This window comes from Colletes latitarsis, chromosome 13 (assembly GCF_051014445.1).
Source record: "Colletes latitarsis isolate SP2378_abdomen chromosome 13, iyColLati1, whole genome shotgun sequence".
Classification (NCBI taxonomy): Eukaryota; Metazoa; Arthropoda; class Insecta; order Hymenoptera; family Colletidae; genus Colletes; species Colletes latitarsis.
Genome location: NC_135146.1, coordinates 13,694,789 through 13,721,632, shown reverse-complemented (window position 1 = coordinate 13,721,632; position 26,844 = coordinate 13,694,789). Strand labels below are relative to the sequence as shown.

General features: G+C 35.2%; 7 protein-coding genes across 10 annotated transcripts in view; 4 read left to right on the top strand and 3 right to left on the bottom strand.

Annotated features, from left to right (window-relative positions):
• The window catches only part of LOC143349532 (rap1 GTPase-activating protein 1), a 164,248-nt gene extending 153,985 nt beyond the window's left edge, over window positions 1-10,263 (top strand). For all 4 annotated transcript variants that reach the window (XM_076780868.1, XM_076780870.1, XM_076780869.1 and 1 more), the window contains 6 exons: window positions 904-1,086; window positions 1,825-2,063; window positions 2,153-2,431; window positions 2,601-2,766; window positions 4,835-5,677; window positions 5,824-10,263. In XM_076780868.1, the coding sequence (XP_076636983.1) occupies window positions 904-1,086; window positions 1,825-2,063; window positions 2,153-2,431; window positions 2,601-2,766; window positions 4,835-5,677; window positions 5,824-5,985 (1,872 nt within the window). In that variant the 3' untranslated portion in view covers window positions 5,986-10,263. The remainder of the gene's footprint in view (window positions 1-903; window positions 1,087-1,824; window positions 2,064-2,152; window positions 2,432-2,600; window positions 2,767-4,834; window positions 5,678-5,823) is intronic.
• A 1,507-nt stretch (window positions 10,264-11,770) lies between these two features.
• LOC143349561 (cilia- and flagella-associated protein 157) lies at window positions 11,771-13,856 on the bottom strand. Its single transcript, XM_076780909.1, has 6 exons — window positions 13,582-13,856; window positions 13,155-13,426; window positions 12,930-13,083; window positions 12,669-12,848; window positions 12,229-12,576; window positions 11,771-11,912 (listed from the first exon to the last, which is right to left on the bottom strand). Exons 1-6 carry the CDS (start codon window positions 13,737-13,739, stop codon window positions 11,771-11,773), a joined length of 1,254 nt encoding a protein of 417 aa, XP_076637024.1. The 5' UTR covers window positions 13,740-13,856.
• Window positions 13,857-14,141: 285 nt separating this feature from the next.
• LOC143349341 (protein sel-1 homolog 1-like) lies at window positions 14,142-17,457 on the top strand. Its single transcript, XM_076780517.1, has 7 exons — window positions 14,142-14,461; window positions 14,661-15,155; window positions 15,233-15,480; window positions 15,563-16,042; window positions 16,131-16,359; window positions 16,451-16,857; window positions 16,930-17,457. Exons 2-7 carry the CDS (start codon window positions 14,711-14,713, stop codon window positions 17,353-17,355), a joined length of 2,235 nt encoding a protein of 744 aa, XP_076636632.1. The 5' UTR covers window positions 14,142-14,461; window positions 14,661-14,710; the 3' UTR covers window positions 17,356-17,457.
• A 137-nt stretch (window positions 17,458-17,594) lies between these two features.
• On the top strand, window positions 17,595-21,591 carry LOC143349342 (uncharacterized). The gene is made up of 7 exons (XM_076780518.1): window positions 17,595-18,132; window positions 19,200-19,471; window positions 19,543-19,696; window positions 19,990-20,278; window positions 20,780-21,040; window positions 21,112-21,237; window positions 21,303-21,591. The coding sequence occupies exons 1-7, from the start codon at window positions 18,008-18,010 to the stop codon at window positions 21,528-21,530; spliced, it is 1,455 nt and encodes a 484-aa protein (XP_076636633.1). The 5' UTR covers window positions 17,595-18,007; the 3' UTR covers window positions 21,531-21,591.
• On the bottom strand, window positions 21,574-22,371 carry Dad1 (dolichyl-diphosphooligosaccharide--protein glycosyltransferase subunit). Its single transcript, XM_076780519.1, has 2 exons — window positions 22,083-22,371; window positions 21,574-21,841 (listed from the first exon to the last, which is right to left on the bottom strand). The coding sequence occupies exons 1-2, from the start codon at window positions 22,285-22,287 to the stop codon at window positions 21,711-21,713; spliced, it is 336 nt and encodes a 111-aa protein (XP_076636634.1). The 5' UTR covers window positions 22,288-22,371; the 3' UTR covers window positions 21,574-21,710.
• Window positions 22,372-22,550: 179 nt separating this feature from the next.
• Cbc (protein CLP1 homolog) lies at window positions 22,551-24,327 on the top strand. Its single transcript, XM_076780369.1, has 3 exons — window positions 22,551-22,936; window positions 23,035-24,092; window positions 24,167-24,327. The coding sequence occupies exons 1-3, from the start codon at window positions 22,838-22,840 to the stop codon at window positions 24,276-24,278; spliced, it is 1,269 nt and encodes a 422-aa protein (XP_076636484.1). The 5' UTR covers window positions 22,551-22,837; the 3' UTR covers window positions 24,279-24,327.
• LOC143349265 (sodium channel protein Nach) lies at window positions 24,277-26,060 on the bottom strand. Its single transcript, XM_076780370.1, has 5 exons — window positions 25,858-26,060; window positions 25,596-25,788; window positions 25,356-25,513; window positions 25,130-25,279; window positions 24,277-25,078 (listed from the first exon to the last, which is right to left on the bottom strand). Exons 1-5 carry the CDS (start codon window positions 25,989-25,991, stop codon window positions 24,397-24,399), a joined length of 1,317 nt encoding a protein of 438 aa, XP_076636485.1. The 5' UTR covers window positions 25,992-26,060; the 3' UTR covers window positions 24,277-24,396.
• Between the last annotated feature and the right edge of the window lie 784 nt (window positions 26,061-26,844).

Below are 26,844 nucleotides of genomic sequence, written 5' to 3'. Positions count from 1 at the left end.
TGGGAATTCATTTGTGCCCCGGGCACGTTAATTTGCATACTCCATAATTCATAATATAACGATTCGTAATTATAGGCACTTGTATCGTATGAAATTTCATCATTTTACGGCTAAAGTAACGCGTTACTTTAATAAGCTGTCCCGGGTGCTGTAATATAATGTAACACATAACTCTAACATACGATAATGACACGCCGCAACGTGTTATGCCATAACGTATATTGTATAACATAAAATACATGGTGCACTATATTATCTCGTGTATTTAGTAACCGTGCTTATCTTTCCTCCGTGATCCGTTATAGTCGCAGCATTAATTCCAAGAACTGAATTTACCATCGAACAACTAGAAGCTTCTTATTCTTTTTATAAACAATTTTAACACTAGAACTACCGGCAATTATACTCGAAGAAATGTATAAGTGCAATGAAAATAAATACAGCAGTGCCCACTTAAATGACCACGCTCGCGACTGACCACGGTCACTTATGTGGGCACTGCTGTATTTAACTAAACTAAATTTTTTCCTGTAAATACAGCACTGCCCACTTAAGTGACCACGCTCGCGACTGACCACGGTCACTTATGTGGGCACTGCTGTATTTAACTAAACTAAATTTTTTCCTGTAAATACAGCACTGCCCACTTAAGTGACCACGCTCGCGACTGACCACAGTCACTTATGTGGGCACTACTGTATTTATTCCTTATGGAAAACTAAATTTTTTGCTATTCTTATTAGAAGTTACCAATCATTTCGACCAATTTCTGTAGTTCTAGTGTTAATATTCAACCTTCTTTTTGCATAATTCATACTGTCAGCGTGTTTTTGTGAAAGTAAGAGAGAAGATAATGTTGGATTTACTTTGTGATCGTTGATCATAACGAAGGTCTTCTTGCAGGAGCATGTGAACCTGGTGGGAAGAGATGGAGAAAACGGGCCAGTTCTGGTCTCGGTGAAGGCTGAAACGGTCGCTGGACAGGAGCACTGGCGAGTCTTGTTGCGATTACGAGCAGGCTCGACCCACGAATTGGTACCAGCCACGAACCTCGGCCCAAATCCGTCTCCTGCAAAAATGGTCAAGGTGAAGCATTCGTTCCCCCTCTATACGCTCACTCTTTTGTTTAACGCTTTCACCGCGCATAAATTTCTCCATAGAACAATATTTCTCACCGGGCACTGAGATACTCTGGGAGAACATGCTTAATTATACTCATAAGGAGACCATTGCTTTTGAAACGATAGCAGGTGCAAGTAGCAACAATGGGGGCCTCCGTAGATATTTTTGCATGCAATAAAAGAATTATCTAAATTAATTTCAGAGAATAAGATTTGGTCAAGTCGGTAGAGCGATTAACTGTGACGCTTTTGGTACTGGGTTCGAATCCCCGTCAAGTCACTTTATTTTATTTATGAAGTATGTATGATATAAATGTTTAAACAAAAAATCCTTCAATTCTTAATAAAAAAAAACAGTGATAATGTAAATAAAATATATCTTTGTATTCCAAAATAATAAAAGAGAAAAAAAAAAGTAACTTGGCGGGGATTCGAACCCACTACCAAAAGACTCGTAGCTAAGCACTCTATCGTTTCACCCAAAACCTGTTCTCTAAAATGAGTTTAAATACTTCTTTTATCGCATGCATACTGAACTTTACATAAAAATATCTCGAAAACGAAGGCCCATTGCGAGGAACCCTATCAGGGTTTTTCGATACTAGGTATATACTATAACTTGCACCTGGTATCGTTTCAAAAGGGATGCCCACGATTGTAAGGTGGACTAAGGGCCTTTTTATTAACGTAGATCTTTTCACAGGCGATCAATGAAAACCTGAACGTGGGCACGCTGATGCCAGTAGTTTGTTCCGGCGCTGGCACTTTGATAGCGCGGTACGACGAGCACGCGTTGGTGTCCAGGTTTAAATTCGGTGTTCTTCATCAACGGGAGGGCCAAGTCACCGAGGAGCAGCTTTTCGGTAACAGACAAATCACACCGGCTTTCCAGGAGTTCCTCGACTTGCTGGGCCAGAAGATCGATCTGAAAGATCACAAAGGGTTAGTAGGGATAATAGTGTAAATTATTGGGCATCGTTTACTATGCAAATGCACTTGCAAGATGTCAGTTCTAATGTTGATGTTTGCAGGTATTGCGGAGGTTTGGATACTCGACACGGGCAGACGGGAGACTCTGCGGTATATGAGGTATTTCGAGGGCGAGAAGTGCTCTTCCATGTCGCCTCTCTTCTTCCGTACAGTTCAGGGGACTCTCAGCAATTGCAACGTAAACGACACATCGGCAATGACATCGTTGCGATAATATTCCAAGAGGAGCCAACTCCTTTCAGTCCAGATATGATCGCCAGCCACTTCTTACATGCATTCATCGTGGTGCAAGTCGTTGACCCCTGCACTCCTAATACCAGGTATATTCTTAGATTCCTGTGTACCCATGTTCGTGCAGCGAGAGATTCGAACGTATCAGTTACGAAATTCCAGCACTCAGCTTTGAACAAAACATCGTTATTACGATTGTACAATCGCGCCACGCTCGCGCCTAGTATTCATAGGCATTTATACGTATTCTAAATCCAGGTACAAAGTAAGCATCACGGCGCGAAACGATGTTCCCTGGTTTGGTCCAGCATTGCCAGCGCCAGCTGTATTTATGCGAGGAGTCGAATTCAAAGAATTCCTCCTGACGAAATTAGTGAACGCTGAAAACGCCGCGTACAAAGCTGAGAAGTTCTCCAAACTCGAGGTAATTGTTCACTTAGATCCAGTCGTAATTTCAAGTACCTTAATATTAGATATTGTGGTCATTGTAAACAATTGCTTTAAGATTCCAATTGATACATATTGATAATTAAATCTCAGACTATTCTGTCGCATTAAATTCCTACTTTGTAGGGGGGCTTCTAGAGGCCAAAATAAGACGAAAGTCAAGAATACTAATTTCTTGATGGAGGCTTCGTTAAAAAGTTATTAACGTTTAAAGTTTTGATCTTCTCGAATTTTTTTCTCGAAAATGCGTAAGAATTCGAGGGTATGTCTATTCACCAAAAATGCTTGTAATTGACCCCTCTAACTAACTATAATTTTTTTAGAACGATTTGAAATTTTTTTTTTTCGTCGAAAAATTTACGCGCCAAATTAGATTTTCGGTAAGGAATTTTTTTCTCAAAACTGGGTAGGATTTCGAGGTTATGTCTATTCACCAAAAATGTTTGCAATGGACACCCACAACTGAAAATATTTTTTCCAGAACGATTTGAAATTTTTTAATTTTGTCGAAAAATTTCACATCTCGAATTTTTTTCTCGAAACTGAGTAGGATTTCGGGGGTATGTTTATTCACCAAAAATTATTGTAATTGACCCCCACAACTGAAAATATTTTTTCCAGAATGATTTGAAACTTTTTAATTTGTCGAAAAATTTCACACCTTCTGGAATTTTTTTCTCGAAACTGGGTAGGATTTCGAGGTTATGTCTATTCACCAAAAATACTTGCAATTGATCCCCGCAACTGAAAATAATTTTTCCAGAACGATTTGAAACTTTTTAATTTCGTCGAAAAATTTCACTCATTCTCGAATTTTTTTCTCAAAACTGGGTAGGATTTCGAGGGTATATCTATTCATAAAAAATGATTATAATTGACCTCCACAGCTAACAATATTTTTTCCAGAACGATTTGAAATTTTTTTTTTTCGCCGAGAAATTTAGGCACCTACCCCCTGTCGATTCTCCTTAAAAATTCGTTTTTCATTCTTAATACTTTTGTTTGACGCCCTACAGAATAGTTGTCTAATACTTTTTTGTAGGTAATCATAAGCTCTACTTCAGAAAAAAGTTTCATTGAAATATATTCGCTATTGCAGGAGTTATGGCTGTTTGAAAATTGGACCATTTTTATGGGGTTTTTCTCATTTTCCGGGGTCAAGGATCAACTTTTCGAATATTTTTATAATTGCTACATATTCTACACTAAAATACGCGGCGTTTGGCTTTTTGAACATTAAAATCGTCCAATCCGTTCAGAAGTTATGACGTTTTAAAGATTCGCATGAAAATTCAGGCAGACATTTCTGGCCAGAAATTATATTTTCGTTGAGGAATTTTTTTCTCGAAACTGAGTAGGATTTCGAGGGTATATCTATTCACCAAAAATGATTGTAATTAACCCCCGCAGCTAACAATATTTTTTTCAGAACGACTTGAAATTTTTTTTTTTCGCCGAGAAATTTCACACCTTCTGGAATTTTTTTCTCGAAACTGGGTAGAATTTCGGGGGTATGTGTAATGACCAAAAATAATTGTAATTGACCCCTGTAACTAAATATAATTTTTTCAGAACGATTTGAAATATTTGAATGTAATTGTTAATAACTTTTTAACAAAGCCTCCATCAACAATTTCGTATTCTTGATTTTCGTCTTATTTTGGCCTCTAGAACCCCCCATTAAAATTTTTCCCAGGTCGAACACCCTATATACAGTAGTGCCCACTTAAGTGACCGCGACCGATTCCGAGCGTGGTCACTTAAGTGGGTACTACTGTACATAACAGTGTTACAAAGCAGTAATGAAATTAAATTTTTAATATGACAAATAATAATCTAATTTAATTCAATTATCAATTAATTGGAATCTTAAAGCAATGGTATTGTTTACCATCAATATACAATGACCATTTTACAATATCTCACATTATGGTACTTTAAATTATTAGATAGAAATTACAACTACAGTAATGTCACTTAAGTGGGCAGTTCTGTAATATCTGATTCGAGTGTCGATGCTAACGAAAGAAACTTTCCATTAACAGCTAAGAACGAGGTCAGCTCTTTTGGAGTCCTTGACGGAAGAATTGCAAGGAAAGACTGCGGAATTTCTTGGGGGAGCGATTGGTTTAGGAGGTCCTGGTTTGGGATTTGGTGGGAATTGCCCGGTAAGCCCGACGGCGAGCGACGCATCAGGGTCTGGTAGCGGAGGAAGCGGTTCCAGGTTCATCGATACGGTTCGAAAGGCGTTGATATCGCGTGTTAGGAACGCGTCTACGGAGAGCGTGCCCCAGCAGTTATCAAAGAAGGGTCAATCAGAACCTAGTCCACCCAGCAATCGACAATCGACGACAAAGATTGGCGGTAAGCGTTCGATAGAACCGTCGAGTCCGTTAGGGTCCCCCGATTTGACCCTTCGAAGAGACTCGGAGCGCGGGAGCCCCAGTTTAGGGAGCCAGGACAGTAGTTTATCTAATACAGACAATCAAGATAGTAGTTTGGCCACTATACAGCAAGACGAAGTTGATCGTAGGGAATCCACCGCATCAGTTTGTGCCAGCAATGATACAACTGTTGTGGACAAAACTTCTGTACCGTCCGTCCAGAGACTGACTCATGAGAACCTAAGGAAACAAGAGAGATCAGAGAAGACGGAGACTACGCAACGTATTATTTCAGAAAGCGACGACAGTTCGTTAAACAGCGAGTTGGAACTCGACCAGGTCGTGTATCCGGACAGCGACACAGGCCTCGAGTCGATGAGCTCCGCAGAAACTCACGACACTGCAAGGTGTACCGCTAAAGATGGCGTTCTAGAAAATGAAAACCTGAAGATGGAAGTTACAAGACTTAAGTGCGACAAGTTGCATCTACTGAAGCAGAATGTGGTACGTCATCTAGAAAAAGTGCAAAATTTCTGGTCATTGATACAGTAGTGCCCACTTAAGTGACCGGTCACTACTGTAACTGTACTGATATGAAAGATTTGCTCCAGTGCATTTTATGTTTTATTTAATCCTGAATTACTTTGCAGACTTGTCAGCATGACATAAAACGTCTACGAGAGAAAGAGCTACAATTACAATCGGACCTTGCAGCTGCATCAACGGAAATCCTTCGATTACGAGCAATGTTGAAAGAATGTTCAACGAGTATTCCATTGGATAACAACAACCAGCAGACATCAACTGTTTAAAACTCTCTCTAAGATATGTTTAACACATCTATATTGGCGAGTAACGCCCTGTTACGATTATTAGGTTTTAATAATTAGTGGAGCGCAGTAGTTGAAAACTCTGTATACCTTTACTATTTCGGAACGGTCCCTTTCGAAGGGACCGTTACGAAATCCATTGCAGAGAGTTTAAAACTTGCAATCGAGATGCTTTACATTTTGTTTTAACTATATGGTTGAACTTCCTTAGATAGAAATTGGTACAAACGCTGTGTGTTAGACGTGACGGGGGTCAGTGCACGAGATATTTAGAAAACAAAAAATGAGTCTGCGATATATAATTATAGCGACACGTCTTTCGAGATATTTGCAGCGTAGCTAATTGTTACTTGTGGTATAATACATGTTTGACTTTTTAACCATTATTATTTATCTATTAATTTATTAATAGGTATAAGTTAACCTCTAATAGTCAATATAATTAAAAAAATAAATGATCACACAAATACATGGAAACTTAAAATATAGATAGAAACAATAAAAGAAGTAGGTGCATCTTGTCATTATAATATTAGAAAGTTTAGAATAAAACGTAAACTGGCCTTTAGACTTAGCGTTTCTGAAATTAAGTGTAAACACACAAATTAATATAATACATTCTATCTGTAATAATTAAATATTTCCAAATTGAGATCATATATATACATATATATGTGTGGATATGTGTATGTATATATACAGGGTGTTCGGCTACACCTGGGACAAATTTCAATGGGGAATTCTAGGGGCCAAAATAACACGAAAATCAAGAATTTGTTGATGGAGGCTTCGTTAAAAAGTTATTAACATTTAAATTCAAAAATTTCAAATCGTTCTGGGAAAAATTATTTTCGGTTGCAGGGGTCAATTACAAGCATTTTTGGTCATTATACATACCCTCGAAATCCTGCCCACTTTCGAGAAAAAAATTCCCAACCGAAAATCTAATTAGGCGCCTAAATTTTAGAATAAAAGAGATTTCAAATCTTTCTGGAAAAATTATTTTCGGCTGCAGGGGTCAATTGCAATCACTTTTGGTCATTAGACATACCTTCGAAATCCTATCGACTTTCGAGAAAAAAAATCGGGTAGATGTGAAATTTTTCGACGGAAAAAAAAAATTTCAAATCGTTCTGAAAAAAATATTGTTAGCTGTGGGGATCAATTACAATCATTTTTGGTCATTACACATACCCTCGAAATCCTGCGTATTTTCGAGAAAAAAATTTTTTACCGAAAATCTAATTTGGCGCGTAAATTTTTCGACGAAAAAAAAAAATTTCAAATCGTTCTAAAAAAATTACAATTAGTTAGAGGGGTCAATTACAAGCATTTTTGGTGAATAGACATACCCTCGAATTCTTACGTATTTTCGAGAAAAAAATTCGAGAAGGTCGAAACTTTAAACGTCAATAACTTTTTAACGAAGCCTCAATCAGTAAATTGATATTCTTGATTTTCGTCTTATTTTGGCCTCTAGAATCCTGCATTAATCTTCTCAGGGGTGGCTGAACACGCTGTATATACATATATGTGTATGCAGGCCTCAAGTTGTTGTTTTGAAACGGAACAAAATGTGTTGTTCCATAAAAAACAGTATAAAGCGACTGATTTAAGTATCAACAACGCTTATGGGCTATAGAAATATGTATTTTCTCGATATATTTCTGACGTCTCATGTTGAAACAAGGATATGTATCGTTAGTGACAGTATTTATCGCGGTAAATTTACCGAAACCATTACTAGTTTTGTTTTAGTATTAGTCCGAAACAGTTTTAGAAAATACGAATGCCTCGTTAATTAATCTTCCGATATCATTAGCCAATTTAGCGTAAGATTAGGTTCCCTAGCCATTTTAACAATTACAATGATTTAGCTGCACCAAATTGTTTAAGGGCACGAAACGTACCGATGTGTCAATAGGATACGAATAGAAGGCGTTTTATCGTTCGTTGTTTACTAATACGCAATGTAAACTAAGTATTCTTAATTTGCTTAGTTGTGCACCATATTTTCATTATTTCTTTTCTCTGACGGTATTAGTATGATTTATTATTAGCAATAGTAATCACGTTGTATTTTATATAACTTCTTTTGTAAATAATCGGCTGTCTTTCTATACGGAAAGAACGAAAGTGTTGAAAAGAAAGAACAGAGGGACACGAAAGTTCACTCATATATAATACCAAAGTTTACCATAGTAAAATCTACTTCTCTTAGTTTTTCTACATTCCTTTTCATACGATATTTGCCTCTGAAATGCGTATAAAGTAGCATATACTTTTTCTCGATTGACGATATTTTCTACAACTACAAGTTTTTTTTCTGAATTCCAATAAAACTTTATATAACTTTACAAATACTTTGCAAATATATTACAATTATCACTGCCTATACGATGTCGTTTTCGAGTGTATCGCGTTTTTTCATTTTTATTTCATGAAACTTCTGGTTTCCCGATACGACGTAATACTTTTAATTATTTACAAATGCTTTGATATCGGAAAACCGTTATTCATGAATTTTATCCACGAGAACGAGTTGTATTTTATGAAAATTTCACGTAAAATTCATCGCCGGAAGCCACCACGAAAACAAATCGCGTATTTCGAAACCAATATTTTCTCACGATTTAACCGGAAGTTTGTAACACCAGCTAAGATTCTGGATAAATCGTACTTCTATAAATATAGAACAAAAGAATACTGGAATTAACAGTTCAAATACTTTCCAGCAATGCTATTTTTGACTGTACTAATGACAAACACATAGTATATTTTATACAGTTTACGATCAATGTATTTTCACAAAGTTGTTTTAGACTGTATGTTAAAGTAAGTCACTTGACAACACGATTTCATGGATATTTATGAAACACGACTGGGTTTATCATTTCTTCACATTATAAATGTCATGAGTTATACAACTGCTAATTAAAAAAAACAGTAATCTAATTAAATTCGTCGAGATGAAAATCCTTTTACGCAAAATGTACGTAAATTCGTAAAATGGCAAAAATGTACAGGGTGTTCGGTCACCTCAGGGAAAAAGGCCTAAATAAGAAGAAAATGAAGAATATCAATTTCTTCACTGAGGCTTCATTCAAAAGTTATTAACAAATTAAATTAAAAAATTTCAAATAGTTCTGGAAAAATTATAATTAGTTACAGGAGTCAATTATAAGCATTTTTGGTGAATAGACATAACCTCGAAATCCTACTCAGTTTCGAGAAAAAAATTCTATAAGTAAATAAATTTTTCCACAAAATTAAAATTTTTCAAATCGTTCTGGAAAAAATATTTTCAGTTGTGGGGGTCCATTGCAAACATTTTTGGTCATTAGACATAACCTCGAAATCCTACCCAGTTTCGAGAAAAAAATTCCTTACCGAAAATCTAATTTGGCGCGTAAATTTTTCGACGAAAAAAAAAATTTCAAATCGTTCTAAAAAAATTATAATTAGTTAGAGGGGTCAATTAGAAGCATATTTGGTGAATAGACATACCCTCGAATTCTTACGCATTTTCGAGAAAAAAATTCAGAACGGACGGAACTTTAAATGTTAATAACTTTTTAACGAAGCCTCCATCAACAAATTAGTATTCTTGATTTTCGTCTTATTTTGACCGAACACTCTTTATGTTACGCGTATCTAGGTACAAACATGTAATTCGAAAATGTTACCAGCCTTAATCGGAGACCAGAATTAAAAAAAGAAAGTGGTGGCATCTTTAATGCGTAATTGTACATAAATCGATAGGTAAATTATTCAATGATGAAATTTAAATATCTAAAATATTGAAAAATATATTCCACGATTATTTAAAATAATACCAAGGAAAAACAATGATTTGAAAATGTACGCACACTGTACAAAACTGATATTTCAGAACGTAAGATTCGAATGTTACAAACAAAATGTCTTATATTGTCATCGTTAAATACAAGAATCTAAAAAGAATGTTTCCATTACAGCAAATTAAATTTAATAATTATGAATAATAATAAGTTTCGAAATATGAGAAGCTCGTAATTAATCGAGGTTAATTTTACAAATGTATATAACACGAATTGCGTTTAATTAATGGCTAATTTGATAAGGGGCGTCTCTTTGTCTAAAATCTAGGAAAAAGACTAAGTTTACCATTCTCTAGTGTGATTTCTATGCTGGCCTTGCAAAATCAAAGAAAGATTATCTATATTACAAAGAGATATGTGTTATTATATTATGAGAGAGAGTGAGAGAGAGCGAGAGAGAGAGAAAGATAAAAAAAAAATATTACTGCTATAAATATATATATATATACACATATATATATTTTGTATTTAATAATAATCGCCCAAATCTATCTAACAGAACTGCAAATACTATTACTCTCTGACACTATGACACGAAAGTATATATTTCTTACGACTGGTGTAAGTATTCGCATTCTATTTTTTCTTTTCTATGCACGACTGTCAACTTGAAAATCAGTGGTAATGATGTTCGCCAATAAATAAAATGATTTAAACCAAATATCTCCACTTGTTACTACGTTACATTTTTCCCTCCAAATTTTAACCTCACACTTATCGTCCTTCCGCGAGAAGGCACAGTGTGCTTCCACCCCCACTCTTGCTGCAATTCTCTGATTGGCTGTCACCGATCTTTGTCACCATTTTCGACCAATGAGTGAATCAGCAGATTGCAATGGAAGTGGGGATGAAATGACGCTGTGTCTTCTTTTCGTGGAAACACAGTACACGATGCAACGAAAAGAAAACGTTGAGGCCATGGTCTCAAATATAGAAATAAACAGTGAACTTTATTCTTCATTAATATCGAATAAAGATTCTTCTTCGTCTATGAACTCAGTATCTGTGTTTAACAACGACTCTTTTAAATCGATATCAAATTGTATATTTTTAAGTATTCTATGTAATGATTTTTCATCAGATGCACTACTTTCAGGACATGTTTCTTTCTCATCTTCTCTTTCTATTTCAGATTTTGTCTAAATTGAAATTAAAACATAATTATCACTGATGCCCACTTAAATGTCCACGGTCGCTTACGTGGGCACTACTATATACAGAATGTTCAGCCACATCTGGGAAATATTTTAATGGAGGATTCTAGAGGCCAAAATAAGACGAAAATTAAGAATACCAATTTGTTGATGGAGGCTTCGTTAAAAAGTTATTAATGTTTAAAGTTTCGATCTTCTCGAATTTTTTTCTGGAAAATGCGTAAGAATTCGAGGGTATGTATATTCATCAAAAATGCTTGTAATTGACCCCTCTAACTAATTATAATTTTTTCAGAACGATTTGAAATTTTTTTTTTTCGTCGAAAAATTTACGCGCCAAATTAGATTTTCGGTAAAGAATTTTTTTCTCGAAAATGCGTAGGATTTCGAGGGTATGTGTAATGACCAAAAATGATTGTAATTGACCCCCACAGCTAGCAATATTTTTTTCAGAACGATTTGAAATTTTTTTTTTCCGTCGAAAAATTTCACACCTCGAATTTTTTTCTCGAAAGTGGATAGAATTTCGAAGGTATGTCTAATGACCAAAAGTGATTGCAATTAACCCCTGCAACTGAAAATAATTTTTCCAGAACGATTTGAAATTTTTGAATTTAATTGTTAATAACTTTTTAACGAAGCCTCCATCAACAAATTGGTATTCTTGATTTTCGTCTTATTTTGGCCACTAGAATCCCCCATTAAAATTTCTCCCAGGTTTGGCCTAACACCCTGTATGTACATGTAATAAAATTAACTATTTACTTCTTTTAAAATTGCATTCGACGAAGGTTCTTTCTCTCCAGATTCCATCAATATCTCGGAATCAATATTCTCAGGAATTTCTTTTAAATCTTCAGCAGAATATTCTATTTCTCGTGAAATACTTTCAATCCTACAGTATAAATGTACATCTAATTAAATGTAATCTTCAATGAAAACTTTGATAGATATGTAAACGATAATTACGATTTAACAATACTGCAAAGAAATTTCGATTGCCCTCTGATAAGTTTGTTTTGCAGAAGCTGAAGCAAGTTAACGTAACTTGATTCACTTGCAGGACACTGTAAATGTGTATATATTTACATTAAATTTATGCAGCTTGAATCTATACTTGCAATTAGCTTAAAATTAAAACCTTAATATGGTTCAATTAAAAAAATTTAACAATGTTTTAAAGTACCTCGAGTGAACAAGTTACAATATACTTTAAATCATAAAGTGTTTCTACAACTGCCTTTATTTTGCATTCTATTCTGCTTTGAAAATACTTTGCAATACCTATTTTCGTTCTTTCTTTATAAAGTAAAGTTTGCAATTTTGAAAAATTAACGTTAGATATGTATTCTTCTTGTTGAGCACTTTCAATCAAGGCCAAACATTTGTTTTCCATTGCTGGATCAGGGATTTTGATGAAAGATAAACGCTTTTTCATTTTCTCAAATATCTTTTCTAAAGATTTCAACACAGAATTTTGTACTTTTCTTGTTATTATGTTTCCTTTTATATTCGAACGACGTGCAACAATATTTCTTCTTTGTTCCATAGCAGAATTTCTATAAGGTAAGATTTTATAAAAGGAACCATTCTTCTTTGAGTAGAAACACAGATAGTCAAGAAATGAATACATAGGTAAAACGGAAATTACTTGAAATTAGTTTCAACTTCCTTTTCAAGTGAAATTTCCTTAGAAATTTGCAAGAATTCATTTTTCAACATAATATTTTCACGCATTAATCTTTGATTTGGTAAACTTATGTGTCTACTTGTATATAGCTGAAATTGAGCAGCCAAATCGAGAATACGATAATATAGATCATTCTTGAGCCTAAATCAAAAAGACCCTACAATTACGAATCGAATATAACAATATTTGAATAAAACAATTACGTTAAAAAAAACGTGATACATTTCTTCATCGAATCGAAACTTTTGCTTGATATTCTCCAGAATGTCTTTCATATTATCGTCGTTTTTAATCATGCGTTTACGACGCATTTTAAAGCTTTCTTCTAAACTATTTTGCATTTTCTTAAAATCTTCCAAAGTGTTGATTTTGGCATCTAAAATATTTACGAAATTAATTGCCCGGAAATGGAAACAAAATACCGGAAATAAAAGTTTTGCCAATTACTCAGAACTTTGATTCGAGAAACTAATTTAACTTTCTTATTTTTATATTTCTGATTGAATAATTCTATATTCCGTTCGTGAGATCGTCTATCTTCTGCTCGATTGTTTTCTACTGTGTCAATTTGATTTTTTAAATATTCTACTCTATCATTTTGCGTATAAACCTGTTTAGACAAGTTTGAAATCTCATCTACTGTTTTCTCATCCACAGTAGATATAAGTTCATTAGTGATTTCGATATTTCCTAATAACTTATCGTTTCGTTCATTTAACCTAAAAATTCGTGTTTAATCTCTACGTTTAATGCGTATAAAAACTTTAAGTTATTATTTTACTGCCTTATTGTTGAAATAAGCTACTTGTTAGGGAAACGTAAGGTTTCTTGATTTTATCGACAATTCGTTGATAAACATAATTTTACTTTTAACCTGTTTATTTCATTTTTAATATCAGCAATTCTAATATTGTAAAATGTTCTCTGCGTGTTAATAATTGTTGGCATATTTTTATCCTGGCCATCTTTGTAAGAATGCAGCTTCAATGGAAGCGATATATTTCCTTTGTCCTTTCCATGTAGATCCACCATTTTTTCGTAATGCAAGACTTTAATAATTTCGTAAAAATTATGTAAATAAAAAATATATTCTATTCCAATTTATACGATCGACATATTTTTATAAACATGTACTATATAGGATTACGAATATTCCGCAGTATTCAAAACTAATATTTCGCGATATTGCAACAAACTTCAGACAGAATATTTACGAAGACAATAAAACTATTTAACAAATGACTAATAGATATAGATCAGGAAAACCATGTTGATCATTTAAAAGTTAACTTATTAAACAATTACAATAAATATGTACAATATTAATTATTGCACATTATTGACAAAAAGCTTCGACTTCTTTAGGTTTCAGATTTTATCTTAAGTTCATTTTTAATATAAAGGAACCGATTTTTATGCAATATGCAATTTTAGTTGTTCAACGTATAGAGTATGTGACCTATTAAAATTTTCGGAAACATATATCTGCAGAACAGCTGATTTATCGATAGTCGTACAAATAATGTGCTCTTAATGTTCGACAATTCAAGTAAATTATGAAACGATATCAGTTTATTATGAAAAAACCTTATCTTTACAAACCATCATGAGAAATCAATAGTGCAATTGCTAAAAGATGTGCGTAACGTAACTAAATAACGTTACGTTGTTTTGTGCTAAGAAAAGTTTAATTATCGAGAATCTTACTACAAAATGAACTTAAGAAGGCTCGTGTAAATCTGTCCGAACTAAAAGTAAGAAAACAAGTATTTATTTTCCATTGGAACGATATTTTTTTTTCCTACGTATTGTTCATCGAGATGTAGGTTACAGTACATAAAAGATACAGTGTCTTCGTAATTATTTTGTACAAATATTGTTGACACATCAAACTTATTCAAGTAAAATTTTACCGTTGTTGCATTTATGGAATAAAACTTTTTATTTATTTAGCGAAAAATTCAGTTTGCTGAAATCAGTATGATACAGATTGAGCCAACAGAATGAAGCTACAGAAGTTGTTGCTTTTGCTATTGCTGGTTATGCCAGCTTCATCCGAGCCAGAAGTTTTTAAGAAACAGTCAGATAATTCGGACGAGGAAGCGGAAGAAGATGTCAGCTTGGAAGAGAATATATTTGAACATTTGCGCGATATGGCTTTGCACGATACTATTCTGAAAATGATACCAGCTTCTGAACCGTATCTCAATGAGAAAATTACTAAAAAGAAAGAGGAAATAGAAAACGAACCGAAAACTAAAGAAGAAAGTTCTGCTATGAGAAACGTTTGGATGAAAGCGATGACAGCACAGATTAAGAACATAGATTTACCAAATAATAGTAATTTAAGAATCGACGAAGAAGAAAATGATATATGGAGCAAAGAAGAATTACTCGAACCCTATAAAGAGGAGATTCAGGAACCACTTACACCGGAACAACAAGAGGGTAATTTCACGTGCATTTTATAATGCAATCTGATACTTAAAAGAGTACAAATGAAACCGATTTTTCCAAACTTTCAGTCGAGCAAATATTTAGGAAAGCACAGAGACTTTTGAACACTACACGGTCTAATAAAGCGGAAGCTTACGAACTGTTAATGTCTGCGGCATTTCTCGGTCATCGCGAAGCTAGATCTATGTTGGCGTGGGCTAAATTGTTAGGGATGCAATTTGGTTCAACTTCTTTCTGGACATCTAGTCAAGATATTCTAGCTGCTCACCAAACGTTTAAAGAACTTGCAGAAACTGGGCTACCATCTGCTCATATGGTACATAAATTTTATAATTATTAATTATTAATAGGCTGACGAATTACTGGTTGAAGGCTACGTACGCGCAAATGTTTTCCAGGGCATGGGATTTTTGTATGCAACAGGATTAGGTGGAGTAAATGCTTCGCAGGCTAAGGCACTTCTTCATTATACAATAGCGGCTCTTGGCGGAGATACGCGTGCACAAATGGCTCTGGGTTATCGTTATTGGGCTGGTATCACGACACCAGCTTCCTGCGAAAAAGCTTTAGACTTTTACAGTAAAGTTGCTAACAAGGTTGCGGAAGAAGTATCTTTTAGCGGCGGGCTAGTCGTCCAACGAATTAGACTTCTAGACGAATATGAAAATCCTGGATACAGCTCGGGAATTTTTGATCAGGATTTAATAGAATATTATCAGTTGTTGGCGAACAAAGGAGACACGCAGGCTCAAGTTGGATTGGGACAGCTACATTATCAGGGTGGCAGAGGTGTTCCACTAGATCACGTAAAAGCAATGCATTATTTTCAGCACGCTGCCGATGCGGGAAATCACGTTGCTATGGCTTTTCTAGGAAAGGTACCGTGAATATTGAATTTACATACAGTAGTTCCATTTAAGTGGGCACTACTGTATTCGTGTTAGCTAACGCAGTGCCGTTTTCTAGATTTATTTAGAGGGTAACGAAATAGTGGAGCAGGATACTAAAATGGCTTACAAATATTTTAAAAAAGCTGCAGAGCTTGGAAATCCTGTTGGACAAAGTGGTTTAGGGCTTATGTATCTTTACGGAAGGGGGGTTGAAAGAGATACCGCAAAAGCTCTTCAGTACTTCAGTCAAGCTGCAGAGCAGGAGTGGGTCGATGGACAGCTTCAACTTGGCAACATGTATTTCAGTATGCTATCTTCTATTCCTGTTAATTATACAGAACGTGATTACAAAGAATATTTACATTCAGTTTCAGTAATAACTGTATTACTTGATAGGTGGAACAGGTGTGAAACGCGATTACAAATTAGCGAACAAGTACTTCAATTTGGCTAGTCAGTCTGGTCATGTGTTGGCGTACTATAACTTGGCGCAGATGCATGCTACCGGAACAGGCATGATGCGTAGCTGCACAACTGCTGTTGAACTTCTGAAAACTGTCGCTGAAAGGGGCAAATGGAGCGATCAGCTGGTGGTCGCGTACACAAATTACAGAGAAGGTCGAATTAACGAGGCTTTCGTCAACTCTGCTCTTCTTGCTGAAATGGGTTACGATGTTGCACAGAGTAACGCTGCATTTATACTTGATAAAGGAGAGACTACAATATTGTCAGAAGAGGAAGGATTAGTTAGGGCACTTACTCTGTGGGCCAGAGCTGCTTCGCAAGGATACTCTGCCGCCCAGGTACATACTAATGAAATATTGCGCGATATTATTTTCGAGTTGCTATTATTTACAAATTGGTAATTACAATAGGTTAAATTAGGAGACGCACATTACTATGGTAAAGGAACTAAAGTTGACTACGAGGCTGCAGCTAGTCACTATCGATCAGCTTCTGAACAACAACCTAACGCGCAGGCAATGTTTAATCTCGGATATATGCACGAACGTGGTTTGGGTCTGGCAAGAGATCGACATTTAGCTAAACGATGTTACGATCTTGCAGCAGAGGCCAGTCCAGATGCCAAAATTCCTGTAGCATTGGCTCTCATTAAACTCTCTTTCCTCTTTGGTTTAGACTACCTACAAGAGTTTAACCTTATCGATCATCTGAATAAATGGGATCAGCTCTTGGGCCAGAACTGGGATTTATATCTTATAGGAATGCTTACTGGCATGCTCAGTTTAATAATTTACTTCCGCAGGCCACAGCCACCGCCTCCACCTAGGATGAATTGAATTAGTACTTTATTATTTTCTTTTAAATATTTTTCTTTCTTTTAGACGAAGTCAAGTTTGTTACTGATGCTCCATAAATACACGCACGTGCGTGCATAACGATTTCTTGTTTTTTATTGTACCATCTTATTTGAACGATTATATTAAATTCTTTATGAATATTCAGAGTTTTGTAAAAGTTTGTGCTTTTAAAAAATACAGTAAAGTTTCTCTACATATCAAAACGATATCCTTTCTCATTCTTTTCACTCACTGTCCTTTTCAAGGTTTGAAATTCTGTATATGGAACAGTCGAGTCTCGTGACTTTTACATGTTAAGAAACTTTATTGTATTTACATTTTAATTTGCATTAGTTCTTATGCATTAATATATGTAACTTATCGACTATTTTTCTTTTGAATATACGTTTGAATTAAATAAAAATTTTCTATTTGCGTACGTAAATAATAAAATCTTTGGGTTAATTCTGTATTGTATAGAAAGATAATGAAACGTTTGTTCGAAAAATTATTCCATTCCCGACTACTAACGATCACCATGGAACTATAGAATTATCGATCTAACAATAAATGTTTTCGCGTTGCTTCCGAACGCGTAGTGAAAGGGTTGAAATTCTTCGTACGACATTAAGTTTCTATTTAATCGATTAAAATGTTACGGGCAAAAAAAAAGAAACGTAAAGCTAAAGGAAAAAAGATAAAAAAGAAATGCGTAGACGAAAGGGAGACCTTGACTTACGAACAAGAGATTTTGGATAACAACAGACAGTTGGCACGGTAAATATGCATATCATACATGTACGAATGGTACATTCGTCTGTTTGAATTTCTAATTCTATTCTTAAATTAACAAATGAATTAAGAACAATATATCAGTCTCATACTACGTATAATACATTATTCAGAACAACATTGATTTATTTAATACATATTTATACTATACAGGGTGTTCGACCACCCCAGGGAAATATTTTAACGGGAGATTATAGAGGTTAAAATAAAGAATACCAATTTGTCGATGGAGGTTGAAAAGTTATTAACAAATTAAATTAAAAAGTTTCAAATCGTTCTAGAAAAATTATTTTCGGTTGCAGAGGTCGATTACAATCATTTTTGGTCATTACACATATCCTTGAAATCCTGCGCATTTTCGAGAAAAAAATTCCTTACCGAAAATCTAATTTGGCGCCTTTTTCAACGAAAAAAAAAAATTTCAAATCATTTTGGAAAAATTATCTTCGGTTGCGGGGGTCAATTACAATCATTTTTGGTCATTACACATACTCCCGAAATCCTACGCATTTTCGAGAAAAAAATTCTTTACTGAAAATCTAATTTGGCGCCTTTTTCAACGAAAAAAAAAAATTTCAAATCGTTCTGGAAAAATTATTTTCAGTTGCGGGGGTCAATTACAATCATTTTTTGTCATTACACATACCCCCGAAATCCTACGCATTTTCGAGAAAAAAAATCTTTACCGAAAATCTAATTTGGCGCCTAAATTTTTCGACGAAAAAAAAAAATGTCAAATCGTTCTAAAAAAATTATAATTAGTTACAGAGGTCAATTGCAAGCATTTTTGGTGAATAGACATAACCTCGAAATCCTATCCACTTTCGAGAAAAAAATTCGAGAAGGTCGGGACTTTAAATGTTAATAACTTTTGAACGAAGCCTCAATCAACAAATTGATATTCTTGATTTTCGTCTCATTTTAACCTCTACAATCTCCTATTAAAATATTTCCCAGGGGTGGCTGAACACTGTATATAATATAACACTTTTAACATATTTAGTAATTTTTCACACTTAAACGAATGTATAAAAACTGTGGGGGGAGTGTAGATTAAGAACTCGAAACCAGGAGTTAGAGGAAGCGGCGGGGCAAGTGAAAGAAAAATTTCGACAATTGGAAGAGGATCGATCGGACGTCATTGCACATTTGAAAAGAAATTTGGAAGAAAAAATAAAAGAGTCGAGGGAACTAGCTGAACGGCTCTCAGCCGTGGAGGAATTACGAAAGGATGAATTATCTGTTTACAAGAAGAAAGAAGAAGCGATGCAACTTGAATATCGCACGATGGAAAATAATTTAAGTGCCGAGATTAAATTGGCCGGTAAAGTGAGAATGTTGCATTTCTATCTGTTATTATTGTTCGCTTAAAAAACACGATATACTTCCGAGTAGCTGGTAAACTTAACGCATTGGAGGACTGGCGATTGGCGCGGATCGATTTATTACAGAAATTTGAAATCCAAGAAAAGGAGATCGCCGAACAGGAAAAGCGACACCAGGAAGAACTTTACGAAGCCGAGAAGTCTGTGATTATTGGGAAAGCAATGTACGATTGTATTTTATTAAATTCACAAGTAAAAATTTCGCTGCTTTTAGAACCGTGCTAAAGTCTCTAGTTTCGAGTTGTAAATATCACACAAGGACAAGATCTGCTAAGGTGTGTACCGTGCTTAAAACTCCATGCTGCACTTCTGTTGCAGTCCACTGACTCGCAGGCATTGGTCGAGAGCAGTGACGAATGATGATAGTAGATCTTGTCCTTGTGAAACCTTCACAACACATTTCAATGCCATTTAAATTTATGAATAATTGTTACACTTTCTAATCGAATGTTAAAAGGATGAAAAAGGAAATGGAGGAACGTTTGAACACTTTGGACGTATCACTTCGCAAGGCAACAAATATGCGAGTAGCGGAGGCCACTCATCGCGCGATTCGAGAAAATGTCACACTGAATCACGAGCTTGATGTGCTCGAAAGGACCTGCAGAGAACTGAAGGTCACTAGCAACGATAGCAAGGAAGTCGAACGTATTTTGAGGTTACAGTGCGAAATGTTCGAGACGGAGTCGAAAGTAACTCTACAAATGGCATTGAAACAGAGAAACACGATTCACAAATTGGCAAACGTAAGATTGTTAATTAGATAATATTATTACACACACAACACACAGCAGACGAAGCAACAGCGTCGGTACGATCTATTCTCTTCGTCGTTTGATAGAACCGGTCCGTCCTCTTGAGCGTTCGGCGTGCGACTGAGTGCTCGTCACGCGCACGCGATCACGCACCTTCCCCCTCTCTTCTCTCATACGCGGGTAATTCGATTCGTACCTATCTGCTCTAACATTGTAAATCTTTTACCTTTTCACGCTGATATAAACAACATACATTTATTTAACATTACGTTAGCTTTTATAATGCAATAGTGCCCACTTAAGTGTCCACGCTCACGTAAGTGGGCACTGTATATTTTATAAAATTTTAATAGGTCGTTTGGGTTTTTGGGTTTGTATAGAATTCTGGAGCCCTAGATTTAACGAAGGTTCTTGAATTTATCCCTAGAAAGCTAATTAAATTGCAAAATAGTAGGAGATAAATCTAAGAAAATTTATATTTAAACGTGGTAGGATATTCAATCAATGATGTTGCATTACGGACAAGTAGAAAGAGATAATGAGCGAATCGTTCACTACGAAAGGATCGCGGAAGATTTTAAAGAACAGACTGGAAAAATGGAGCAGAAAATCCAATTTTTAAAGAGGTGTCTTTTGAAGACTAGAAACGATAAGGAACAATTGTTGTTGGATGTTCGTGAAAGGGAAAAGGTATTAAACGGGCTTAAAAGTCTTTTAAATCGTGCAAGGAGTTGCATTAAGGAGGCCTTGGAGGTGAGTACTACTTTTAAATAGAATCGTACTTTGTGCAAGAACTTTTATCGATCCGATAATAATATTTACAGCTCGAGGGAGATATTTCGTGTGAGAATTATTGCGCGTCGCACCTGAAACAGCAATTACTCCACAATCTTTGGGAAATATTGGAAGATGATAATATTACAACTATCATGCATCATACTGTATCGCAAGTATGTATACTGTATAATGACCATGCAGTTACGTGAAGATACAACTATATATATATTTTTTGCAGATCGAAAATATGGATTGCCGCTATTCAGAAGGGAATTTGGGCCTCATTGTACCTGCGAAGACTTGTAAATGCAACAAGGAAGAAGACAAAGAAGAGAATATTCAAAAATATAGTACAGAAGGCGAATCGTCAGAAAATTTTGAAGAAAGGCAACCATCTTGCATTTACAGTGATATTAGTTCAGATATTCACTCTCCGGAAGAATCGATAATTAATTTTCAGTTATAACATAGTTGGAATCGAATGTAATTCGTTTGCTAATAAAAATAAATTCTTGTTTACCATTTAACAGTTTCCTTAATTATGGAATTTATTTTAAAAATGCTTAAAATAATGTAACCATTATTAATAACAGGTTTGAGTATAATATTTTATTACAAAATATTACAAACCCTTTTTTCCATGCCCTTAACCAATGAAATTCATTACAACAAGATGAAGAATAACATGTGCAAAAATAAAGTCTGCAAATCCTCTTTCAGGACTTATTCCGTGAAACTGACTTTTGTTTTGCGGATTCACTTGTAGCCGTAAGCAAACTGAAACAGGAGTACAAGACAATGTTTTAATAAATATGCAACAACGAGTGTTAATTTACCCTTTATTAGTCGCGTGTTAAATATGCATTAAAAATTTAAAAAGATAAAGAACATATGATAGACAATAATCCTTCACGCGATTAAATACTATCACGCAACTAATGGAGGGTCGAGGAAAATTTGTTTCATTTTATTTATAAAAATTTATGAAAATTCGAATAAAAAATCATTGGTAAAATACCTCCAAGAACGAAACAAGAGACGCAAGAAATAAATCCGCTAAGAAAGCTGTTAAAAGGAAAAGTGCCGACGAGGCAACAATAAACAAATTGTATCACACCCGTCAAGAACACATAAAGCAAATAAGCGTCTATTATTTTGAGTTTTTTTGGCGTGGCTTTAACGTATTCTTGCCAAAATTTTCCAACAACCGTGAATGCGGTCATTTTTGTAATTTTTGTGACGTTTCGTTTAATGGACTATCAAACTAAATGCGTGGCACCGGTACGCGACTGTCGCGACCGTTTACACTAGTAGTACTGTGGAAATGACGTCACGACAACCATAGAATATAAAGTAAAGGTGAACTGACTAGATGGCGCACCCCCATCGCAAAATTGCTACGACCACAAAGAGGAATTTCCATGACCATTTAGTCCAATTTAGTTGCAAATACACCCTACTTTATACATTCTGTGCAAGGGGAGTTTCTATTTTCTACGATTCTATACAAACGACCCACCTTTTTTAAACTGTTATATTATTGTTAAATAATGCATTGATATTTCGATAAACTTTATACATAGTATACATGCATGAACATAAACAATATTATGACATTGACATTGACTCAACTATCGATAATATTTCGATAAGTTGAGAACATCGATAGCGTCAGGTGTTAATTTAGAGGTTAGAATACACCACGTAAACAAAATAATAAAAACTCTATAACGCTATGTAAAAGTCACTCGAAGGTAATTATATATTAGCAAAATGACAGACGAGAAAGCGCAAACTCAAGAATTCAAATTGGATCCAGATTGCGAATTGCGATTCGAAGTTGAAACCAAAAACGAAAAGGTCACGCTTGAGGCAAGTATTAAAACGTCTCTCGTAATTCACATTAAAAATTTAGTTCTTCGCTGTCTGTTCTCGTGTATCACGTGTGTATTTATTTCATTATTTTACAGTTGAAAAATGGTTTAGCAGAAGTCTTTGGTACAGAATTAGTAAAAGGAAAGAAATATGAGTTTACAGCTGGAGCTAAAGTAGCTGTATTTACCTGGCAAGGCTGTACAGTAGAATTGGTGGGTAAAACTGACGTTAGCTATGTTGCTAAAGAGACTCCAATGGGTCTTTACCTAAACTGTCACGCGGCAATGGAAAGGCTCAGGGAAGCTGCGGAGAAAGATGACACTAGAGGGCCAATAACAATGCTTGTAGGCCCCTGTGATGTTGGAAAATCAACACTCTGTAGGCTTTTATTGAACTATGCAGTTAGAATGGGCCGTAGGCCAATTTTTGTAGACCTGGATGTTGGTCAAGGTCACATAGCAATACCTGGTACCGTTGGAGCTCTGTTAGTGGAACGTCCATCCAACATTGTAGAAGGTTTCAGCCAACAAGCACCGTTAGTTTTTCATTTTGGACACAAGTCTCCGCAGACAAACGTCGCTCTTTATAATCTACTTGTGACACGGCTCGCAGAAGTCTGTTCCGACAGGCTTCAAGCTAATAAAAAAGCTAGAATCTCTGGCATTGTAATAAATACTTGCGGCTGGATCAAAGGGGCTGGGTATAAACTATTAACTCACGCTGCACAAGCTTTCGAAGTTGACGCGATTATGGTATTAGATCAAGAAAGACTTTACAACGAACTCGTTAGGGATATGCCAGACTTCGTAAAAGTTGTTTTTCTACCAAAAAGCGGCGGAGTCGTAGAAAGGAGTCAAGCACAGAGGATAGAAGCCAGAGATCAAGGTGTAAGGGAATATTTTTATGGATCTAGAACTCCGCTCTATCCGCATAGTTTCGAAGTTAAATGGAGCGAAGCAAGACTGTATAAAATTGGAGCTCCGGTATTACCTGCGTCCTGCATGCCGCTTGGAATGAAAGCAGAAGATAATCTAACGAAATTGGTAGCTGTTACGCCTGGACCAAATCTTCTCCATCACTTATTATCAGTTTCATTTGCCGATTCGCCAGAGGATGACGTGGTGCAAACTAACGTTGCTGGATTTGTCTGCGTGTAAGTGATTTTTTTATCAAAACATTAAGCTGATTTCTACTTTTATTCCAGAGTGACTGTTTTCTTATTTGCAGGACCAACGTTGACGTGGAGAGGCAAACATTTACAGTCTTAAGTCCACAACCGAGACCATTACCAAATACAGTTTTGCTACTCTCAGATATTCAGTTTATGGATAGTCACTAATTTTTTTTGTATAAAATTTAATTGAGATTCTAATAAAACAGTTTATTAATTGCAATCGTATATCAGTTTTTTAATCCAAAAGCAAACCTAACGTGTACTACGAATATACGTGTGAAAATTAATCGAGATATTGATAATATCCTGGATGAACATTCGTGTCTACTTTACTTGGAAGCTTTCCCACGATATGGATAGTTTTTATATTGTATTTTTTCCGTGACGCTTGAATTACTGCTCCGCAATAAGTTCTGAGACTAAAATAGTAACCTAGCTCCACAGTTGTCAATATGGAATAACCCAAAAAAAGACTAGCAACACCGCCAAACGATACAAGCAAATCCATATACCCAAATCTCATTTCTCTCTTGTAAAGAGCTGCCGGCCAATTTTTTAAAATAACTCGATTAACGTTACTGTTAGATTTTTGTATCCCTCTTACACTGTACGACGTATGGTTGCAAGGAAGCCAGCAGTCACATTCGTCTATATCGATACTACTATTATACAGACAGGGGTACTTCAAAAGGGAACATTTTGGTCTGTCGGCGTACAATGAAAACCATGGCAGACAATTACAACGAGAGAACAATTTCTCCATAAAACAGTTTATCTCGCAATCGTTTGTACTTACGCCTTCGTATTTATAATAGCATTCTCGTTGATGAAGTGTTAAATAACGAATGTCAGGAGTAGTATAGGTTATGTCGGTTATGAATTCAATCTCTACGGGAAAGTAAGCTGTTACTATCGGTCGTTCGTCTGGTTTCGGGCTCGAGTCGATGTGTTGTTTCAAGTAAAGTCTGTAATTAAATATTTAAGAGAAATTCGACTTAGATGTATAACAGTATTACCTCCACGGATAACTCGAGCTTCGTGTTTCAAACTGAAGACTCATGGCGACATCTGTAGCTTTAAGATGTTCCAAATGATTTAACTTACAACACGCACCCGCGGAATTAAGAACTTTTGTAAATAGATTACTGCACAGCTGTTTGTTTCCCCTGAGAAAATAAATGAATCTTATTGAATTAAATCATTTATCATTGGAGTATGAGCATGACGTTGGATTGCATTTACCTGTATGCACAGTTGCTGATCACGTCATCGCAGTTGGGCGCCATCGTTTCGAACGTACTACGAAAATTGGTTTTTTTCGTATAAAACGGGAACGTTTCAAAATCAATATTTTTTCTCTTGTACCAATTGTATAGCTGTTCGTATAGATGCAATTCGTCCTGTATACAATTTACGAACATTTAAAGTATTTTTTTTTTAAATATCAGATAATACTGGACTGATAAAAACAAGTACATTTACCTGGTGTAGATACGAGTGATTCATTTGTGTCCATTCGAAGCAAATGAAGATTTGTGGAAATTTGATATTAATATGTTCTGTCATTATATCTAATCCAGTTATTGTTGGTTCTGTTTGAAACTTATGCCAAATAATGACGATTATCACAGCGGTTGCTATGACTGAGGCAAGCGTCAGAAAGAACCATGTTATTCTGCAAAGAAACAAAGAAAAAAAAGTGCATTTTAATAATGTAAAATTTACTACTTAATTACAATGCTACCTTTCCCATTTAGGCCGTTTAGGATCCACGAAGTACGGAACACCGTGCAAGATGTTTTCCAAAAAATATTCCTTCGAACGATATTTCAAACTGAAACGCAATTCTTTCAACGATGGCTTGTAATTATACTTCATATTCGAATCAACCTGACGGCGTTGTACGCATCGACTGTTTCACTAAATAAATTTTTCCACATAATGGGAAAAATAGAATCGATAGTCATTCTCAGTTGCATGCCAAGTGCAGACATTTATTATGCATATCAGCTTCATTATGGAACACTATAGATTGTAATCAGAGCTTCTGCGTTCTCTTCCGTAATGTTGAATTATTCAAACACTTCGTAAACAATATTAATAACATTGAGGAGGCATAAGAGACGCGACACGCGAGCATGCATTGCCATTCTATGGCAACCATAGAAGTTTGCCGAGAAATAGTTCAGCTTCTTTGACGCTAGGCGGCGCAGCGAAATTCGCAGGAGTCGCCATCTGTTGTCGAAGGAACTCAAGCATTTCTCGACAAACTTGGGCGTTCTGCCGTAGATGGGGCTGCAATTTGTATAAATAAATAAATAAATAAATAAATAAACAAATAGATAGATAGATAGATAGATTGTAATTAATTGTAAATGAAACATTAGACTGTAATATATGTAAAATGTAAAGTGATTATAGTTCTCCAAAAGAATATGTCTTATTAATAAAGAATTAAATTAATAAGTATAAATAATAGATAAATATTTTTATAATTTGATCCTGCAAGTTCCTACTGTAGTTATAGATATAACTATATCGTTATACTGCGATCTCTAATAAATAAAAACTATCGTTATATTAGTTTTTATAAATAATGATAATAAACGTGTATGTAGCTCGGTAATTAATATAAAATATGATCCATTTTGTTTCTAACGAATATGTCGATGTGAAAGACTAATTTAAGCTCTTGTAATGTAATTTAAAAAGTCGTTATAAAGATGATTCA

Excerpts from the sequence above, each read along its gene's own strand:
- LOC143349561 (XM_076780909.1), bottom strand. The coding sequence starts at position 13,739 with ATGGTGGATCTACATGGAAAGGACAAAGGAAATATATCGCTTCCATTG. Across the intron at positions 13,427-13,581 it reads ATTAAAAATGAAATAAACAG|GTTAAATGAACGAAACGATA; the intron begins GTTAAAAGTAAA and ends ACGAATTTTTAG. Across the intron at positions 13,084-13,154 it reads TTCTCGAATCAAAGTTCTGA|ATGCCAAAATCAACACTTTG; the intron begins GTAATTGGCAAA and ends TAAATATTTTAG.
- LOC143349341 (XM_076780517.1), top strand. The coding sequence starts at position 14,711 with ATGAAGCTACAGAAGTTGTTGCTTTTGCTATTGCTGGTTATGCCAGCT. Across the intron at positions 15,156-15,232 it reads TACACCGGAACAACAAGAGG|TCGAGCAAATATTTAGGAAA; the intron begins GTAATTTCACGT and ends CCAAACTTTCAG. Across the intron at positions 16,043-16,130 it reads CTATGGCTTTTCTAGGAAAG|ATTTATTTAGAGGGTAACGA; the intron begins GTACCGTGAATA and ends GCCGTTTTCTAG.
- LOC143349342 (XM_076780518.1), top strand. The coding sequence starts at position 18,008 with ATGTTACGGGCAAAAAAAAAGAAACGTAAAGCTAAAGGAAAAAAGATA. Across the intron at positions 18,133-19,199 it reads AACAACAGACAGTTGGCACG|ATTAAGAACTCGAAACCAGG; the intron begins GTAAATATGCAT and ends GGGGGAGTGTAG. Across the intron at positions 19,697-19,989 it reads GTGATTATTGGGAAAGCAAT|GATGAAAAAGGAAATGGAGG; the intron begins GTACGATTGTAT and ends GAATGTTAAAAG.
- Dad1 (XM_076780519.1), bottom strand. The coding sequence starts at position 22,287 with ATGACCGCATTCACGGTTGTTGGAAAATTTTGGCAAGAATACGTTAAA. Across the intron at positions 21,842-22,082 it reads CTCTTGTTTCGTTCTTGGAG|TTTGCTTACGGCTACAAGTG; the intron begins GTATTTTACCAA and ends CTCCTGTTTCAG.
- Cbc (XM_076780369.1), top strand. The coding sequence starts at position 22,838 with ATGACAGACGAGAAAGCGCAAACTCAAGAATTCAAATTGGATCCAGAT. Across the intron at positions 22,937-23,034 it reads ACGAAAAGGTCACGCTTGAG|TTGAAAAATGGTTTAGCAGA; the intron begins GCAAGTATTAAA and ends ATTATTTTACAG. Across the intron at positions 24,093-24,166 it reads GTTGCTGGATTTGTCTGCGT|GACCAACGTTGACGTGGAGA; the intron begins GTAAGTGATTTT and ends TCTTATTTGCAG.
- LOC143349265 (XM_076780370.1), bottom strand. The coding sequence starts at position 25,991 with ATGAAGTATAATTACAAGCCATCGTTGAAAGAATTGCGTTTCAGTTTG. Across the intron at positions 25,789-25,857 it reads AAACGGCCTAAATGGGAAAG|AATAACATGGTTCTTTCTGA; the intron begins GTAGCATTGTAA and ends GTTTCTTTGCAG. Across the intron at positions 25,079-25,129 it reads AGCTCGAGTTATCCGTGGAG|ACTTTACTTGAAACAACACA; the intron begins GTAATACTGTTA and ends ATTTAATTACAG.